Genomic DNA, 19,611 nt, shown 5'->3' on the forward strand with positions numbered 1-19,611 from the left:
CAGCTCTGAGGGTTTGATATCAGTAATAATTAAGTGTGGCATGGGTGCAAAAGTAAAATTTTAGGATTCTAGATGAGGGGTCCAAAGGGGACAAGATGGAGGAAATTGGGTGTGCCTTGTCCTTTTTCTCCTTCTTCATGCCCTCCATGTCTCACTGTGGTGTTGGCATTTTTCTGTTGGTTCAGGCTGGGGACACACTGTCCAACGTAGGTGACAGATATTGGCACGTTCTTGTAAATGCAGCCCAGGGAGTTTCTGGTATTGAATGTTTGTCACATCCCACTGAGGGCAGAGCCCCACACGCTGCCCTGCAGGACAGAGCTGGGCAGGGCAGCAGAACATGTGAGAGAAAAACAGAATAAACAACCTGGAAACCAGCACAGACCAATTCTGGCTTCTGCTTTGGCAGCGGGGCTGACAGACAGAGACTTTTACAATCTCAGAATCATCAATACCTCAGATTCCGACATTCCCGAATGTATTTTTTTGGGATATCAGCTCTGAGCTGTGCTCCCAGCTCCCTGTGGCTCTGTTTTGAGGGTAGATGTTCTCACAAGAGGCTTTTTCTGCTCCTTTTCATGCTAATGCTGCCTGCTCACCACTGGAGCTGATAAAAACTGGTTTTGTTCCTCTAATCACTGCTCTTATCTGGACACACAAGCCTCGACTTAGGAAAAGTTTCCATGGAACCAGGGCGGGGGTTCTGTGGGAGGAAAGGCTGGAGATGCCCTGTGGAATCATTTTTTGAGGCTGGGAGATTCCCCATGAAGTCATTTTTTGGGGGGGGTTAGGACATGCCCTGTGGTGTAGTTTTTTTGGGGCTGGAAATGCCCTGTGGAGTCATTTTTTGGGGTCTGGGAGATGCCCTGTGAAATAATGAAATAGGTGACTATGTGAAATAGTGCAATAGTGAAATAATCTTTGAGGGTTGGGACAAGCCCTGTGAAATCATGATTTGGAGGTTGGGAGATGCCCTATAAAATAATTATTTGGGGCTGGGAGGAGGAAGCCCTGTGAAAGCATTTTTGGAGGCTGATAGGTATTTTTGGGGGTTAGAAGATGCCCTGTGGGTCACTTTTTGGGTTACCTTACCTTACCCATAGCTGAGGGCATTCCTTAGGCTGTCAGTGCCATTCCTCAGGGATTTCAGGGGAGTTTTGGGGCTGTCCAGAGGCTCTGGCTCCAGCAGCCCCTGGGTGTTGTCGCTGTCACTGCCCAGCTCAGGATGCTCAGGAGCACATCCCAGGAATTCCCAGTGATCCAGAACATTCCTGCTGGGATTTGGTGTTTGCAGGAAATGTTATCTGCTGCCAGGGCTGCCAGACACAACACTGACAGAGCTGAGCTGCTCTGGGGGCTCAGGCAGAGGCAATAAAGGGGATTTTGGGTGTGCTTTGGGGCAGTTTTTGCACAAACTTCTCCTGAGGCAGCTCCCAAACCCTCTGGGCAGTCCCTGCAGTCAGGTGCTGCTCCTGTGCTGCCTCACCGTGCCAAAATTTCAGGGTTTTTGAAATTGCTGCTGGGTTGTGCTGCCACTGCAAAGGCTGGAATCACAACATATCCCAAGGGACCCACAGGGATCATCCAGTCCAACCCTGGCCCTGTACAGACATCCCAAAATCCCACCCCAAAATTGGGGCTGAGGCTCTGAACATGCTTTGCCTCTTGTTTTCCGAGCCCCAGCCAGGCTGATGCAGCTGGGGTGGATGGTCAGAGCACCTGAGAAGATTTGGGGGGGATAACACGGGGTGATAACACAGCAGAGATCACGCAGGGGGTGATAACACACAGGATAACACGGGGTGATAACACACAGGATAACACGGGGTGATAACACAGCAGGGATCACACAGGGGGTGATAACACACAGGATCACACAGGGGGTGATAACACACGGGATAACACGGGGTGATAACACAGCAGGGATCACACAGGGGATGATAACACAGGATCACACAGGGGGTGATAACACAGGAGGGATCACACAGGGGATGATAACACACAGGATCACACAGGGGTGATAACACACGGGATCACACAGGGGTGATAACACAGCAGGGATCACACAGGGGTTGATAACACACAGGATCACACAGGGGTGATAACACAGCAGGGATCACACAGGGGTGATAACACAGGAGGGATCACACAGGGGATGATAACACACAGGATCACACAGGGGGTGATAACACACAGGATCACACAGGGGGTGATAACACACAGGATCACACAGGGGTTGATAACACAGGAGGGATCACACAGGGGGTGATAACACACGGGATAACACGGGGTGATAACACAGCAGGGATCACACACAGGGAGTGATAACACACGGGATAACACGGGGTGATAACACACAGGATCACACAGGGGGTGATAACACACAGGATCACACAGGGGTGATAACACAGCAGGGATCACACAGGGGGTGATAACACACGGGATCACACAGGGGGTGATAACACACGGGATCACACGGGGTGATAACACACAGGATCACACAGGAGGTGATAACACACAGGATAACACAGGGGTGGATAACACAGCAGGGATCACACGACAGGGATGACACAGGGGGTGATTGATTCATTTTTCTGAGCTGCAGCTCCCCTGTGCCAGGGATTCATCAGGGGGTGATATCCCTGCAAATTCAGCTCCAACTTGGACAAAGGGCATAGGGGAAGACGTCAGAGGAAAACCACAGGCTGAGCAGTGAATGAAGGTTCCAGATACTTCCACTATGAGCTGATGTCTGTGGAGTCATTGAGTGGTTTGGGTTGGAAGGGACATTAAAATCATCCTGTCACACCCCCTGCCATGGGCAGGGACATCTTCCACTATCCCAGGTTGCTCCAACCTGGCCTTGGGATGGAAACACTTCCAGGGATGCTTCTGTGTGCCAGTAACTATCAGTGTAGGACACCTGAGGGCTCTCAGATCTCTTTTCTTGGATCCCCTTTTCCTTTTACACAAGGAATCCCTCCCAATCTGCAGGATTTATCATTATTTTTTTAGCTGTAGGATTTCAGGGGGACTGCAGGAAAAGCCACGCTGTGGCTGGAAGGAATGTGTGCTCACATACCGTGACCCCTGGCAGGTGCTGCTCCTGCTGAAAAGGAGTTCACCTTGAATTTGTTCCTGGTTTTGCTCAGCCCTGGGGAGGGTGAAGCAATGCCCTGAGTGCTGTGGGACAGGACAGACCCCGCAGGAGGAGGAACAGGGACCTTGTGGTCCCACGCGTGACCTGGCCTTGCATCACTGCGGAGAACTTGATCATCACCGGAGCCTTGTCCTTAGATTTGTCTTCTCCATGCTGCATAAAATCCACTTGGTGAAGGGTAAAATTGAGAACTTCATCCATTAAAATTACCCCAACAAAACAACAACCCCAAACTTTCAGTAATTTCTTTTCAAGTCTGCTTATTTTTTTTGTTTTCACTCAGATTTCAGTCTGAGTTTGTCTTTTCCATGCTGCATAAAATCCACTTAGTGAAGGGTAAAATTGAGGACTTGATCAACCCCAACAAAACAACCCCAAACTTCGAGTCATTTCTTTGTAAGTCTGCTTTGTTTTTTTTGTTTTCACTCAGATTTCAGTCTGAGTGTTGGAGCAGCTGAAATTTTCCCTGTCATCATCAGCTACAAAACCTTTCTCAGTTTTTAGCCCATCTCTGCTAGGGGAAAACCACTCAAAACACTTAAACAGTCTCATTCCACTGAAGATTTAAGCAGATTTTGGGGGTTTCTTTAAGAAGAAATCACATAGTTAATTAACCACTGCCCAAAGATTGATGTTCATGTTGAAGTGATGGATGAAGTTATTGAAGGTGGGAGCAGAATTCTGACAGAACTTGCAGGAGGTGCTTGCAGAAACAGCTTTGCACAATCAGACCCAACGTGCTTTTATGCAATGATTGCAAAATATTTTACAGGAATGGGGGGAAGGCCAAGGGGCCCTTTGAAACAGGGGGAAGTGGTTCTGTCCAAGGGCTGAACGTGTTCATTGGGATCAAAATCCCTCCTGGGAAATTCCAATGAGCTCTGTCTCCCACCCGGAGTCATTTGTGCTTTCCCCTTCAATTAATGGCAACTTAGATAAAAATAGAACCTAAATCTTCTCATCCCTAATCCAGGACCTCATCCATGGCTCCATGAGCAATGGATAATCTTGTTTTCCTCCTGTGGAAAGAAATGGAATTTCTTCTTTCCTCTGAACTCATTACTGGAGTATTGGAATTTTTGAGGTGGAGGTACCTCCCCATTGCTGGAGAAAAGGCACAAAACTGCACTTCAGAAAATAAATAAATAGAAATTCAACCACATGCACATAAAAATACTCAATAAAATACTAATTAAACCATTTTAAGGTCTGATGTATGGTTGAGGAGTGTCAGATCCATGGTTCTTTATGGGACCATCTTCGATAAATTTAGGAATATGGGGGGGGACCAACAATAAAAACACCAAAAAAATGTAGAAAATAAACCTAGAGGAAGCAGCCTCCCCTCCTCTCTTCTTTTCCTGATTATTCCCTTAAACCCCTTTGCCTTCTTGATGCTGCCACTCAGCTGGATGTAATCTCCTGGGAGGGGCTTTAATGAATTCAGCCATTAAATGGATTCAGCCTCCCAACCCAATCCCTTCCATGGAAATCCTGGTGAAAACCCTGGTGCCAAAGAAGGAGAAATGTTCTCTCAGAAACATTTGCTCCTGAGGCCTGGGCAGCACAATTATTGCTTCTTACAGTTTTTAGATCTTCCCAAAGGTAGGATTGATAAACAGGATTTGTGCCAGGGCAGGGAGCTCAGCTCCTACAAACAGAGGTGTCTCCCAGGAGTGGATCCCAAATGAGAAAATCAATAAATTGGTGTTGTAGAAAGGTGGTGAGAATCACAATCCGTATTTCATTGCTGCCAACAGGAAATAATTAAGTACAAATATCTGTGTTTGCTTTGCCAGGCTGGTACCGAGGATACACGCTCCGGAATAAATCCAAGAAGGTACGACCTCACTTTTGGGTGACTCCCATTTTAATTTCACACCTCGCCAGAGCCCATCTGCTGCTGAAAACTCCTTTATTCTTGTCTGAAGCTCAGGCAGGACTCCTTGCTGTGGTGTCCTGTCCTCAGTGACAGAAATTAATGACCTTGAGCTGCAAGTTCAGAGCCACGTGTTGGGAATTCCTGCACTGGAAGCGTGAGGAATGCAGTTGGAATTTCCAAAATTCCCTGCTCCCATCTCCATACAGGGGTTTATTGCTTTATCATGATGCTCTGGGACCTCTGCACATCCAGAATTTGTTTTATTTAATGGGAATATCAGAGTTTTGACTGGAAGATATTCCAGAAATTAAACATCCCTGGCTCTCAGCCAAGCTGCTGGAGCATGGGCTGGAGGCTGCTTGGAAATCCAGGTTCCCCCAGGAATGCTGCACCTCTCCTGTGGTGACATCCTGAGACAGAGTAAAAATTTAACAAGGTAAAAATCCATTTAGATTTAGATAAAATGTGCCACTTTAAGCTTGCTAAATATGCTATTTAGTCTACTGACTTCAGGCCTAGCAAAACTACCCCAACTAGAGAAAAAGAATGCAAATTTCCACACTAAAAAATAAATAAAAAAGACTCCTCAAACCTTAAAACAGGGCAGAGTGACCCAAAAGTTCTTTCTGTACTTTCTGACAAAAACTAAGTACAGTTGTAACTAGCTATAAGTATAATGTAAAACCAGCAAAATAAATATGCATTTACCTATTATAAAATCCTATGCATATAAAAATTAATAAGAATAATTTAAAAAAAATCAAAAGTTCTCAAAAGTACCCATGTCCATCAAAAAGCAATAAATCCCAACGTGCATCCACAGCACTATAAATAAAAATACCCATTCCCTACAAATCTTTATTGATCTTTATTAAAATTATAAAATTTAATTTTTCATCTTCATTTCAATCCCCCACAGCCTCTGGCTTTAGGGGTGAAGAGGAGAGAAAAGGGAGCAGAAAAGGATTCCAGCATTTCCAGGAGGTTTCTCTGCAGCAACAAGAATTTGGGAAATTCTGCAGCTGCTGGTGATGGGAGCTTTTCTAGGGAGCACGGGGTAGCATGACGGAGGACTGCAGGAATATTTCATGAGAATTACTGATAATTTTCAGGAATTTCCTGCAGGAAGATGAGGTTCATTAGAGTAAAACAAGGAATCAGATGCTCTGAGTTGCCAATGTGGAACCTGTCGCTCCTCCCTGTCCTTTTTTCCTGGCATACCGGGACATTTCTTACTCCTTTCCCCTGTTTGCTGTTAAATATCTTCTTGTCACATCCTATCCCACAGTAGGATTGATTTATTTCATTTCTCTCTTTATTTTTAGGGCATTTTCCCAGAAACTTACATCCATTTAAAAGAGGCCATCGTGAAGGACCGGGGGTAGGTTGGCACTTCTTTGGCAGCAAAACCCAGGGAATTTCATTCCGTTTAAACCCAAAAAGAAGCAATTCAAATAGCTGTGGGTGCCACGAGCCCAGCGTGTACTTCCTTGCACTGCACAATTGCATTTTTCGGAGTGCTGGCGGGGCAGAGCAGTGGGGAGCAGGAGATGGTTTGAAGGATGGAGGAGGTTCTGCTGGACGAGTCAGTAGTGGGGAGGGTCAGTCCAGCTCCATCCAGCCCCTCCGGGGACTCCTGGAAGTCCTAACAGCCTGCTGCAGGCAGCCAAGGGCCCAGCAGGAGCGTGGATTCCTTCCTGTCTTGGAAAACACTGGAGGAAATGACTCCTCCTTGGATTCCTTGGGTCTGTGCTCGTTAACAGCGGCTGCAAAGGAAGCAGCTTTATAAAACACTTCTTTTTCAACTCTTATTTTCAAGTAACTGTTACAATCCCAAGTGGGGATTTGTCCAAACTTTGTTTCTGTCTCTTTATCCTGGGTTTGGAATGGATCCGATGGGAATAAGAGGAGTGAAAGGAGCTTGAAGCATTTTTGTTGTAGTTTAATATAAGAACAAAGCATGTATTAAGTTATAAGGTAAATTAAAGTAGATGTTTAGTGTAAACTATTGTTTTATGTAAAAGTGTGTTAAATATAATTTTAATAATAATTTTTGCAATCAGAAGCAAAGAGTAGAGTATGGTACATAAAAAGGAAAGTGTTACACCAGCAGATTTTCTCCGAGCAGTGCCATGTGTGGCATAGAAGCACAGGATGTGGCAGCTGTGTTCCTTAGGGGGTTTGTGGCACAAGAAAGGCTCCTCTCTCCCTCAATAAACTGAGTATTAATTATCTAGAAGGTGAGAACCTGGTTGGGATCCAGGTTGTGTCTCATTGTAGTTAGGTAGTGAGAAGAAGAATGTTTTAAAAAGTTTTCATTTTAAATTTTGTATGTTTTTTTTTCCCCTTTCTTTTTTCTTTTATAATAGTATAGTAGTAGTAGCTTAATAAAGTTTTCCCTTGTGATTACATTAAGCCAGCTCTGCTCTGTTTCCTGATTGCATTTCACAGCATCCAGTTGAGAGGTTGCATTTTCATAAGGGCAGGCATTGTGCCAGCGTCAAACCACGACATTTTTGCATTAAGAATGGATGATGGCTGTGTTGAGAAGAGCTTAATGGTTTGACACCACGTGTGAGCGAGTTGTGTGCAAATCAACTCCTCTGGAGTCCCATTTGTGGTGTTTCTCAACCAAGGGTGTTTTCCATGAAGTTTTAACCCCGAGTGTGACACGTTTCTGCGCAGGCAGCACGAGACGGTGATTCCCAGCGAGCTGCCCCTGGGCCAGGAGCTGACGGCCACGCTGCGGGAGTGGGCAGTGATCTGGCACAAGCTCTACGTGGTGAGTTCTCGGGGGCTGCTCTGTGCCCAGCTGAGCTGAGTTTAGGGCAAATTTGGGGGAAAAACCTCTGGAAGGATTCCCCCCAGAAAACAAACACGGCCCCTCCCCACCCACCTGGTTTGGGAAGAATTTTCACAGAGAGAAGTGGAAAAAAACCTGTTTATTTAACAGATAAAACCCTCCCCAGCACCAAAAAAAATTAACAGCACTGATGACAACTAAACTCTTTCACCACTCTGAAGAGATGACAAATCCAGAAAGTCTCTCCTGGGAGTGGTCGCCTGGGTCTGGGCGCTGGGGATTATTGTAAATGCAGGAGAATCCAATGGGAAGAAATGCTGAGTCTGACTGAATTCAGAAAGCTGAATGATTTCTTTATTATAACTATGCTAAAATACATTAATATACTATAGAAAAAGGAGGGTACTAAAACTAGATACTACTTTCTCTGACCTTAACACAACTTGTGACCCTCTCTGAGAGCCCAGCCCCTGGTGGGTTGGATTGGCCATCGGGCTCAAACAATCCTCACCAGAATCCAACCAAGCACTCACCCCAGGTAAACAATTCTCCAAACACATTCCACATGGGAAAAACAAGGAGCAGAACTAGAAATTGTTTTCTCTTTCACTTCTCTCTGTGCACCTCTATGAAAAATCCTGAGAGGGAGAGAAATGTGGATGGCTGCTGCAGATCACAGAGCGCAGGCTCTCGGTGTTCCTCTGTGTTTCCCATGTCCCAGTTTGGAGCAGTTGGAGTGATATTCTGGAAAGGGAAAGGAAAAAAAAGAACAGTCCAGGGAAAGAATTGGACTGCTTATAAACTAATGCAAAAGCAAGCAAACAAAGCAAAAGCAAGCCAGCCAGCACCAGCCTCTTCTAGACAACAGACCATGGGCAAGACAAAACAAACCTTCACTTTCAGAGTCATTCTGAAAGCACAGGACAGAATATCAAACATAAACAGAGCACACGAGTGGGGATACAAGCACCATAACATCAGCCCGTGGCAGCTCTGCAGGGCGCCCTGTGCCTGGGGCAGAGGCAGGAAAACCCAGGCGGGCACAAAGCTGGAGTTGGGACACGGCTCTGCTGGGCTGGGAATGCTGGAGGGATTCTGTGGATGGCTGATCCCCAGCCAGGGCACCCCTGGGAAGCAGGGAAAATTCAGGGATGTGTTGTGGGGGGAGATGTGAGTTGTCAAAAACATCATGGAATATCCTGAGCTGGAGGGGATCACTGATCCAGACTCCCCAAAATCCCACCCTGGGCACCCCTGGAGGGCTGTCCAGCCCTCCTGGAGCTCTGGCAGCCTCGGGGCTGTGCCCAGCATCTCTGGGGGAAGAACCTTTGCCAAAATCCAGCCTGAGCTGCCCTGGCACAGCCCCAGCTGCTCCTGGGTCCTGTCCTTGTCCCAGCAGGAGCTGCCCCACAGGAGGAATTCCTTGGCTGCTCCAAGGCCTCCCCTGTCTGGGGTTCTCAGCAGGGTGGGGAAGGAGCTCTCCTGTCCTAAATAAATCCCTGAGCACAGAGTCCCCTCAGCAGTGTCACTAACCTGCCACTGCAGGGATTTGAGGACTGTCCTGCAGCTTCTTGCTCAAGGAAATGAGTCCACAGCGAGTTCCTTTATTTTAAAGGCACACTAAAGAGTCAAACTTGATTTTTCTCTGAGTTCAGCCTGCACAAGACGTGCTCCAATACTTTTAATTAAGAAGAGGGGGTGAGTTTTAAATGAGCTCTAATCACCCAGTGCACCCACAGCAAGTTTTCCTATTGGAAATTTCACCAGGCCACAAATAAGTTGTGTTTGTGTGCCACAAAGCCACAAGAATTTGTTCCACCCTCTCAATTTAATGAGAAGCTCTACGTGCTGGTATTACTGTGTGAAAAGAGAGTTTTGTTCCTGGCATATTTATTTCTGAATAACTTTCAGATCCCAGCCTCACAATCTGTTATTTTAACAAGCAGAAATCTTTCATGTTCCTGTGCTTAACCACTACAAGGCTTAAAATAGGTTTGGAAAATGTTGTGGTTTAAAATGGATTTGAGTTTATTTTATTTTCCCTGCAGTATGTAGAAAAAGAATTTTTTAAAAAGATAAAGGAGGAAGGAGGCATTTGAAGAGAAAAGGGAAACATGAGGGGATTTTTTATTTTGGCAGCATTTAATTTCACTTCTTTAATTTCTGTGGGTTTCATTGCAGCAGTGCAAAATAAATACAAAACTGAGGAGAGTGTTTAATTGGTTTAGTTAATAGGAATTATCTGTGGAGATAACTCAGGTCAAATTGAGATCTGCTCTGAAAATTCAAACAAATTGCCTTTTCTTAGCAAGCTGTTTTACACAAGAACATAAGGGTTTTTTTTTTTTATTTATGAAATATATCTCAAATATCCTTTCCATAGAGCTGAAAACTCAGCCCTCGTCAGCACCTTGGTGTTCACCCAAATCAAAGGGAGGATTGTTTTCATACCTTTAAATTTGAGGGAAATACGAGTAGCTGACACCATTCCTGTCCATTGCGGAGAAGAGAATGGGGAGAAAATTGAATTTCGGTTCTTTTTGTGCTGGGTGGGAGCAGGGGGTTTGTAGCTTACCATTAACAGCTCCAGCCCCCAGTGAACCCCAGAAGGTGCCACTGGCTGAGGGGCAGATGTGACCCAAACCAAACCCCTGGGCTTCGGGATCCCCGTGCAAAACCAGGCCCTGATGTGCACTTGAATTTCTCCTTTGGAGCTGAATCACCTCATCACTGTGCCAGTAACTCAAATCTGTGGCAATTCCCTGTGAAAAGAGTCAGAATCCTCCCAGGAGCTGCCCCACTGAGGTGGCAGGCAGAGAGTGAAGCCTTTTTTTGGGCTCCCTTTTTAATGGGTTCAACGTCTTCCCTGACACTTCTAAAAGCTTATTTATCTGAGCACATGCTGCCACAAACAGGGTGGGTTACCACGTATCCATGTTTAATTTAATTACAGCCTTGGAGCTTGGAGGTGCAGGAACAAAGTGTGGGTATGGGACTGATTTTATGAGGGTGCAACCAGTAAAGGGCAGGGGAAGTATTTTCATTAATTGGAGATGATAACTGAAGGGATGGCGGGGCTTTTTCAGTGTCCTTATTCAGTTGTGGTCCTTTAGCATAATTTCTCTGTCCCTTTTATAAAAAACCTCCATCAGAGCAGTCTGGAAGTGCTGGAAATCACCAGAGGTCTATTTTTAGTGGGTGAGGTTTTTCTGAAATAACGTCCTGGGGAAAGGTGAAGCCCTTAAAGGCACTTAAATATCTTAAAGGCACTTAAACCTTGGCAGTGCCAAGTGCTGCAGAATTTACTGCATGGCTCTGATCTTGTGTGTTACAAAGTGCCAGGTATTTTTGGTTAAAGAAAACTTGTGTGGTTCTGCAGCTGCACACATTTCACAAGGGTTGCTGAGCTAAGGTTTCCAGGTTTTCCTTGATTAAAATTGCCTATTTTTTTTTTTTTTTTTTTGCCTCAGAACAACAAAACCACGCAGTTCAGGCATGTCCAGCAGCTCACCTACAGCCTGATAGAGTGGAGATCCCAAATCCTGTCCGGGACCCTGCCCAAGGATGAACTGGCTGAGCTCAAGAAAAAAGTCACAGCCAAGATTGATTATGGCAACAGGTGAGCTCCAAACTCCACCTGGAGGCTCCCAAACCCCGGGGAAGGCTCTTAATGCAGAACCAGGCACTGAATTGGGCTGAAATTAGGTGAAGTGGCAGCTTTGAGTCCCTCTGACAAGGTGGCCACCTGGCAGGTGGACGTGGAGCAGTTGGTTCTTGATGTGCCACAGATCTCTGTGCCTTGGCAGGAATTCTCCTCTCTTAATTCTGCACAATTCCTGGCACGGGGTGGCCTTTCCCTCGGAGCACAGCGCGTGCCTGGTCGGGATGCTGGTGGGGAAATGCTCTATCAGCAGCTGAGGGGCAGGGTTCCATGGACAGCCCAGCCCTGGGTGCTTTGCAGTCCCCAGCACTCACTTGTCTGCCTGCCAGCTGTGAGTCAGGCCCAGTAAGTGAATTAAAAAGCTTATGGAAAGAATAACAATCAGCTGCAATCTGTGAGCTTGGTAGGCATTCATCCACCTCTGAAACAAAGCCGTTTAAGCAGGAATAAAGGAGATGTCGTTTTAGGATTGAGTTACCTGACTAATTCTTTCTGCCTTTAATGGGCAAATGGGAGGGAGGAGGTTTTTAAGGCAGGAAAGCCAGCAGTGAGTGAGGCTGTTCCAAGGAGTGGGATGTTGGGCACTGGCAGCCTGGGCAGTGATTTGATCTTTGCTGCTCCCACACTCTGACTCTTTTATTTTGTCTCCTGGGGCTGTCCAGGATCCTGGGTCTGGACCTGGTTGTCCGAGATGACAATGGGAACATCCTGGACCCCGATGAGACCAGCACCATCTCCCTCTTCAAGGCCCATGAAACTGCATCCAAGAGGATTGACGAGAGGATCCAGGAGGAGAAGGTACCTCTGCTGTCCCTGGTGTGGCCTCTTCAGTCACTGTGCCCGCCGTGTTTTTATATTCCTCTTAACGTTGTGCTTCTTTGGCGGCAGAACTAAATTCTCCTGTGTCTGTTGGTATATAAATATAAAATTTAATGGAAATACGGAATTCTTTGCAGTCCCTGCAGCAGAGTTTGGACCTCAGGGGACAGCCAATATTCAACTCCACACACACTTACAGCCTCTATGTGAACTTCAAAAACTTTGTCTGCAACATTGGGGAAGATGCAGAGCTGCTGATGAGCCTCTATGACCCTGACCTCTCCAAATTCATCAGGTAGGGGCTTTTTTTTGGAAATTCTTATGCAATGCAGTCACCATTCGTAGAAGTCAGCAGGTTGGGAAGGGAGATCCAGCAGATGTTTTCCAGTTCTCTTGGTTGCTGCCCCAGTGGGGGAAAATTAATTCCAATTACTTTGGAATGAATTTCAGAGAGATAGGAAGTCCAGGCACTGTCCTGCCTAGAGCTAGGTATTTCTTTGATCCCACATTGTCTTTTTATATTGTTAATTTTCCCTGCTGTGGCTGCAAGCCTTGGTGAAACATTTCATTAATTATTTCCCAGTAAATCATGGATTTAAATGTTGTTTGCCATCCAGTCAGTGCCAGTTCACATCTGAAGAGTTGGGGAGGATATGAGGAACTTTATCAGGGAGGCAGTTCCGTGTCAGGAACACTCTGTGTCCACCACTGCACTTATCAGGTGTGGCCACGCAGTGGGAATTGTCCAGGGAAGCAGCTGCCAGGGCTCACCCCATCTGCCTCCATAAGTGAGTCACTCCAGAGGCATTTTGGGATAAAAGACTGGTCAAATATTCCTAAAAGGTCAAAATGCTGTTGGGCTTTTGCCAGGGAATGAAGATGTCAGGTGTTGATTTGTTAAAATTTGCTTTTTCTCCCTTTCTTTGCAGTGAAAATTACCTGGTTCGCTGGGGCAGCAATGGGATGCCTAAAGAAATTGAGAAACTGAACAACCTCCAAGCTGTGTTTACTGTAAGTTCAGAGAATCCCAGCAGAGGTTGGGTTGGGAGGGACCTGAATCCCACCCAGTGCCACCCCTGCCATGGCAGGGACACCTCCCACTGTCCCAGGTGCTCCAGCCTGGCCCTGGGCACTGCCAGGGATCCAGGGCAGCCCCAGCTCACTGGGAATTCCACCCCAGCCCTGCCAGGGAAGGATTTCTCCCCAGTATCTCCTCTATCCCTGCCCTCTGGCAGTGGGAAGCCATTCCCTGTGTCCTGGCACTACAATGTCTCCATCCCCCTCGTGGTCTCCCTCCAGATCCAGAGGGCCACAATTTTTACCTGTGTAGAGCCCAACAAAACCCCTCCCTCCCACTCTCCTTGTTTCTTCTTTACCACCCAGAAAGGATGGAACTTTGTAGCAGCACATTTCTCTCCCTCTCAGGATTTTTCAGGAGGTGCACAGAGAGAAATGAAATGAAATCAATTTCTATTTCTGCTCCTTGTTTTTCCTATGTGGAATGTGTTTGGAGAATTGTTTACCTGGGGTGAGTGCTTGATTGGATTCTGGTGAGAATTGTTTGAGCCTGATGGCCAATCCATCCCAATCCAATCCAACCCACCTGGGGCTGGGCTCTCAGAGAGGGTCACGAGTTGTGTTAGGGTCAGAGAAAGTAGTATCTAGTTTTAGTACCCTCCTTTTATATAGTATATTAATGTATTTTAGCATAGTTTTAATAAAGAAATAATTCAGCCTTCTGAATTGAGTCAGACATTGTCATTTCTTCTTGGGTTCTCCTGCATTTGCAATAGAACTTGATGTGAACTCTTTTTTTTTTTTTTTTCAGGACTTGAGCAGCTCTGACCTGATCAGGCCCAGGATCAGCCTGGTGTGCCAGATCGTGCGGGTGGGGCACATGGAGCTGAAGGATGGCAAGAAGCACACCTGGGGGCTCCGCAGGCCCTTCGGCGTGGCAGGTGGGCACTGCCACCCTGGTGCCGGAGCAATCCCTGCTTCAGGGCTCCGTGTGCTGGAAAAGTCTCTCCTCCAACCCGAGCTCCCAAAGAAAGGCTCAGCAGTCTCTGTTGTTGGTCTCAAGGCAGTTTATTGCAAGTTATCTAAAAGATTTTCTCCTGGGGCTGCTGTGGTTTGCTCAGAGCTCAGGCAGAGGCACACACACACCCTGACATCCTCTCTGACCCCAACTGCTTCTTCTCCCCCTGCCCAGGGCTGCTTTTCTATCTTTTATATGGTACATTACATGTTACATGTTCACAGTTTTCCCCAATGCCTATTACCTATATTAAATGGTGCTTTTCTATCTTTTATATGTACATTACGTGTTACATGTTCACAGTTTTCCCCAATGCCTATTGCCTATATTAAATGGTGCTTTTCTATGGTACATTACGTGTTACATGTTCACAGTTTTCCCCAATGCCTATTACCTATACTAAATGGTGCTTTTCTATCTTTTATATGGTACATTACGTGTTACATGTTTACAGTTTTTCCCCAATGCCTATTACCTATATTAAATGGTGCCTTTCCACTCTAAACCAATCTGTGAGTGCCAACATCACCAAGAACATGGAGGTGAGGAAGGAGAAAGAGGGAGGACAGGGCAGGCCCAAATCCCAAATCCATCTTAAACCCTCTGACCCCCATGTACAAAACCAAACCCCCCTGTACAGCACTCAGAAATTCTTCCCTCTACTTTGTGACTACTTCTACTCTAATATCTAAACTTTTGTGACTTCTTGTTCTTCCTGCAAGGCTGGTAAATTGTTCCATGGCTCAAACCCAAAATCACAGCTGTTTGCAGCTGCCTGCCAGGGTCTCAAATGCTTCTGACCTGGGCCCAGAACATCCAAAAATGTCTGAGGGACATTTGGAGTTCCGACACCCTGGGGACACCAGCACGACCCAGAAGCCCTGCCTGGGGGGACTGGGACACGGGGCTGGGAGCTGGGAATTGTGTGCTGTGAGTGCCAGGGCCAGCAGCTCTGCCCCAGAGCAGACAAACTGTCCCCACGAGAACCCTTCATGCAGTGGGAGCTGGAGATCAAACACTGTCACTGCTCCCTTTTGTCACCTCCCCCAAAGATAACGGGCTGCCAGGCTGCAGAGACTTACAGGGCCTTATCAGAGTGGGATTTGCTCCTCAGGACTTGTGGGATAAAGCTGGAGGTTTTAAAGAAGCCTTGGTGAGCCAGACTGCCAATTCTTATTTTGCTCCTGGGATTTCTTGTGAAGGGGCTTACTTGAAATCCTCGGTGGAAATCAATTTCCAAAGAGGCAGCATTTGAATAGAAGTGGAGTTTCTTTGCCTTGAAATGCCCCAGTCCCACCTGGTTTTTCTCAGAGTATTTTATCAGAGTGTATTCAGTATATTCACACTCACTGCTGTGGGCTGACATGCACATCAATGTAAATGTGCTTTTAAAAAAGCTAAAATGAGAGTGATTCCCTCTGTTGCTGTCACAGAATCCCAGATGTTTTGGGGTTGGAAATAGCCTTAAATCCCATGCAGTTCCACCCCTGCCATGGCCAGAACTCCTTCCACTATCCCAGGTCACTCGGATCCCTTGTTTTGAGTGACCCAAAATAACCCTTTGCTGTTTCCATTCTGAGAGGGAGAAGCTGTCTCTGGGGTCTTGGCAGCTCTGAGGGATGCTCTGGTGTCGTTGCAGTGATGGACATCACCGACATCATCCATGGCAAGGTGGACGACGAGGAGAAGCAGCATTTTATCCCCTTCCAGCAGTGAGTACTGGGCTCCAGAGCTCACCCCAGCCCTGGCCGAAGCTCTGGGGCAGGACAGATCTGCCTGGGAGCCTGGCAGAGCCCCAGGCACAAAGAGATCAGTGAGACAGCAGTCAGCTCTTTGCGGGGAGAACTTTCTGCCAGCCCTCAGGAACCTTTGTTCCCCTTGGTTTCCGTGGCTCTGTGAGAGACTCAGTTGCTGGAATTTCTGTGGGGTGAGGAAAAGCAGCACAGAGCAAAATAATGTTGTGGGGCTGGGGGGATGTGACTTAGAAAATTGTTGAGGGGTTGAAAGGCAGGACTTTGGCAGAGGCTGAGCAGAGACACAGATTTTTGTGTGGGGCCCTCTGTGCCCCTCCCTGGTCAGGCTCAGCCATAGGGAAGGGGTTTCTCCTCTTCCTGGGGAAGAAATTCCAACCCCAACCGAGTTCTGCATTTCTGCACTGAGAGTTCGACTTTGTGTGTTCTGCCTGCTCTGGTTGCTCACTTTTTTTGGCACATTAGAGTCACGAAAACGGAGCTTGTTTGGGTAGACCCAGCCTTGTTGTTACAGCCCTAAATAGAGCAAAGCATTGGCTGCAGCCATTTGTTATTACAGGCTATTTTCAGGGGAGATTTGGGTTTGTTCCCCTGCCCTCTCAGTGCCTGGAAGAATGGCTTTCCCTTTGCAAAATAACATTAGTCTGCTACTTTTTTTTTTTATAAGTTTGATTGGTTAATTTTTTTTTGTTTCAGGGTTTTTGTTTTGGTTTGGTTTTTTTCGTTTGTTTGTTTGTTTGTTTTTAATTATTTGGTTTGGGGTTTACTTGGGGTTGGGTTGTTTTGTTTTTTTTTACTTGTTTGTTTGATTCATTTTTCGTTTTGTTGGTTTGAGTTTTTTTCCCATCTTTCTTCTGCTCCAGTGAGGCTGAATTCAGAGCCCCAGGTGGACACCAGGATGAGCAGCCTGTGGAGACCTTGTTTCTCCCTCTTTATTGGTGGTGTGGGTACAGGAGTAAAGTCAGGGTCAAGATCTAAACCTCATTAGTCCTGTTTGTGACTAGGGATGGGTTCATCACTTAGGTGTTGTCACAGCAATCATTAATTTATATTAATTTATATTAGTTTACCAATAGTTAATCTGGTTCTGAGGCAAACCTGAAGTAAGGGCTTCAATCCTGAGGTCAGTGTTACTTAGGTTGAGGGATACATGCATTTCCTAGCATGAAGGTTTAAATGGATTTTGTGCAGGTGAAGGAATGAAAATCCCCATGGAATCCTTAAAAAAAATCCCACATTTATTTGGAAAACAGGCGACTCTTGGCCAGGCCCCTCCTTGTAGGTGGTTGGCGTCAGTGTGCCCCAGTTCCTGATGCCGTTTTGGTGGTTCTTCTGCCCAGGATTGCCATGGAAACCTACATCAGGCAGCGGCAGCTGATCATGTCCCCCCTGATCACCTCCCACGTCATCGGCGAGAACGAGCCCCTCACCTCCGTCTTCAACAAAGTCATCGCTGCCAAGGAGGTCAACCACAAGGGCCAAGGTGCAGCCTGGGGGAGGCTCCAGGGAATAAACGAGTGCTGAAAGTCTGAGGATGACGCTTTAGTGGAGTTCCATCCCTTCCCCGAGCCCAATCCGTGCTCCTTGCCGTGGTTCTCACTTTGTCCCTTTGTCACCCCATCACACACGGAGCTGAAATCCACAAAAAACCAGACAAAACCTGCACAGGAACAGCTCTTCCAGCTCCTCACTTGCTCGCTGGTCTTATGTTTAAGGTCGATATTTTTTTAACACCTTTAAAATAAAAGTGTTTTATGGGACGTGAAATATTTGTAAGTAGACTTGGCTGCATGTCCCAAATGCTTTGGGGTTAAATCACATTATTCCTTGGCTCAAAGGCAATCAAGATTCATCTCTGAAAGTTTGGGGTTTGCTTCAGAGAATCTTCTTGCCCAGAAAAATCTTACTTAGATTCAGGGACAGAGAGGACTGGGCAATGGAGAACATGGAATTGTCATGAAAACACTGATTTTTTGGAAGCACAGACTGAAATTTCACAGGTTTGTACCTTTTTATTTTCAGTAAACGAGTGTCATCCCCCTTTTCTTAGGTCTCTGGGTGTCCCTGAAGCTGCTCCCTGGGGATCTGGCTCAGGTTCAGAAGGATTTTTCTCACCTTGTAGACAGATCTACTGCAGTGGCTCGAAAAATGGGTTTCCCTGAGATCATCCTTCCCGGTAGGTTCCATGTGCTTTTGCATTCCATGGAGTGAAAGAGCCACCTGAAATTCTAGAATTTCTGTCAGAAAAAGATTTATTAAAAAAAAAAAGATTTATTTTTATCTGAAAACTTTTTATTTTTCTTGAAATGTCCAGGTTTTTGGTTTTTTTTTGTTTTTTTGGGGTTTTTTTTTGCCACAAGAAGTTGAAAACATGAGTTTCCTTTCTTACAGCAAAATGATGGTTTATGGAGCTTCTGGAAGAAAATCTCTTTAGTCAAAGGAGTTTTTATTGCATATGGCTTTGACCCACCCATTCGGAGTGGGTTTAACCCTAGAAATTTCATTAAATTAAAAAAAAAAAAACAGAAAGAAAACCAAACAAAACATCAGGACACAGGTCTGTAGAAAGGAAAATGGTTCATTTTAGAAGATTTTGTGTAATTTGAGATGGAGATGAAAACGATGTGCTGGTGGGTGTTGTTAATGAAAGGCTAAGAGGAAATTAGGATAACGTGGTACCTAAGGGTGTTCAATTTTAACCTGTCACACTGGGAGTGAACAACCAGCTGATTAAACTCTGGGAATTGCAGGTGACGTCCGCAATGACATCTACGTCACCCTGATCCAGGGGGAATTTGACAAAGGCAAGAAGAAAACCCCCAAGAACGTCGAGGTCACCATGTCTGTGCACGACGAGGACGGGAACCTGCAGGAGGTAGGATGGCCTCCGACACCCAAAATATTCTGGATTCACCACCCAAAATATTCTGTATTGACCTTTTTCCCCCGTGCCTGTGTTTTTTCCTCCAAAGAAAGCCATCCACCCCGGGGCTGGCTACGAGGGGGTCTCGGAGTACAAGTCTGTGGTGTATTACCAGGTCAAGCAGCCCTGCTGGTACGAGACTGTCAAGGTGAGGCTCTGTCAGTCCCTGTGTGTCTCTGCTGGGCAGCAGCACGGCTCTGGGGCTCTGCAGAAGGCTGCCCTGACTGTAGTAGAAACCCATTCTGTTATAAACTCTTCTGATATGATGGAATCTGAGCTATTGATGATTCTGAGATTGTAAAAGTCTCTGTCTGTCAGCCCCGCTGCCAAAGCAGAAGCCAGAATTGGTCTGTGCTGGTTCCAGGTTGTTTATTCTGTTGATCTCTCACATGTTCTGCTGCCCTGCCCAGCTCTGTCCTGCAGGGCAGCGTGTGGGGCTCTGCCCTCAGTGGGATGTGACAAACATTAAATACCAGAAACTCCCTGGGCTGCATTTACAAGAACGTGCCAATATCTGTCACCTACGTTGGACAGTGTGTCCCCAGCCTGAGCCAACAGAAAAATGCCAACACCACAG

At 46.4% G+C, this 19,611-nt stretch overlaps 1 protein-coding gene across 4 annotated transcripts in view; it reads left to right on the top strand.

Moving 5' to 3' along the window:
- DOCK5 (dedicator of cytokinesis 5) overlaps nt 1–19,611 on the top strand; it is an 85,746-nt gene that overhangs the window by 20,223 nt on the left and 45,912 nt on the right. For all 4 annotated transcript variants that reach the window (XM_085559227.1, XM_077789239.2, XM_085559226.1 and 1 more), the window contains 13 exons: nt 4,960–5,000; nt 6,368–6,423; nt 7,728–7,824; nt 11,316–11,464; nt 12,169–12,304; nt 12,463–12,620; nt 13,255–13,336; nt 14,154–14,283; nt 16,000–16,072; nt 17,452–17,594; nt 18,162–18,287; nt 18,862–18,986; nt 19,084–19,182. In XM_085559227.1, the coding sequence (XP_085415353.1) occupies nt 4,960–5,000; nt 6,368–6,423; nt 7,728–7,824; nt 11,316–11,464; nt 12,169–12,304; nt 12,463–12,620; nt 13,255–13,336; nt 14,154–14,283; nt 16,000–16,072; nt 17,452–17,594; nt 18,162–18,287; nt 18,862–18,986; nt 19,084–19,182 (1,415 nt within the window). The remainder of the gene's footprint in view (nt 1–4,959; nt 5,001–6,367; nt 6,424–7,727; nt 7,825–11,315; nt 11,465–12,168; nt 12,305–12,462; nt 12,621–13,254; nt 13,337–14,153; nt 14,284–15,999; nt 16,073–17,451; nt 17,595–18,161; nt 18,288–18,861; nt 18,987–19,083; nt 19,183–19,611) is intronic.

The sequence above is a fragment of the Lonchura striata genome, chromosome 22 (genome assembly GCF_050655825.1).
Source record: "Lonchura striata isolate lonStrDom1 chromosome 22, ASM5065582v1, whole genome shotgun sequence".
NCBI classification, from domain to species: domain Eukaryota; kingdom Metazoa; phylum Chordata; class Aves; order Passeriformes; family Estrildidae; genus Lonchura; species Lonchura striata.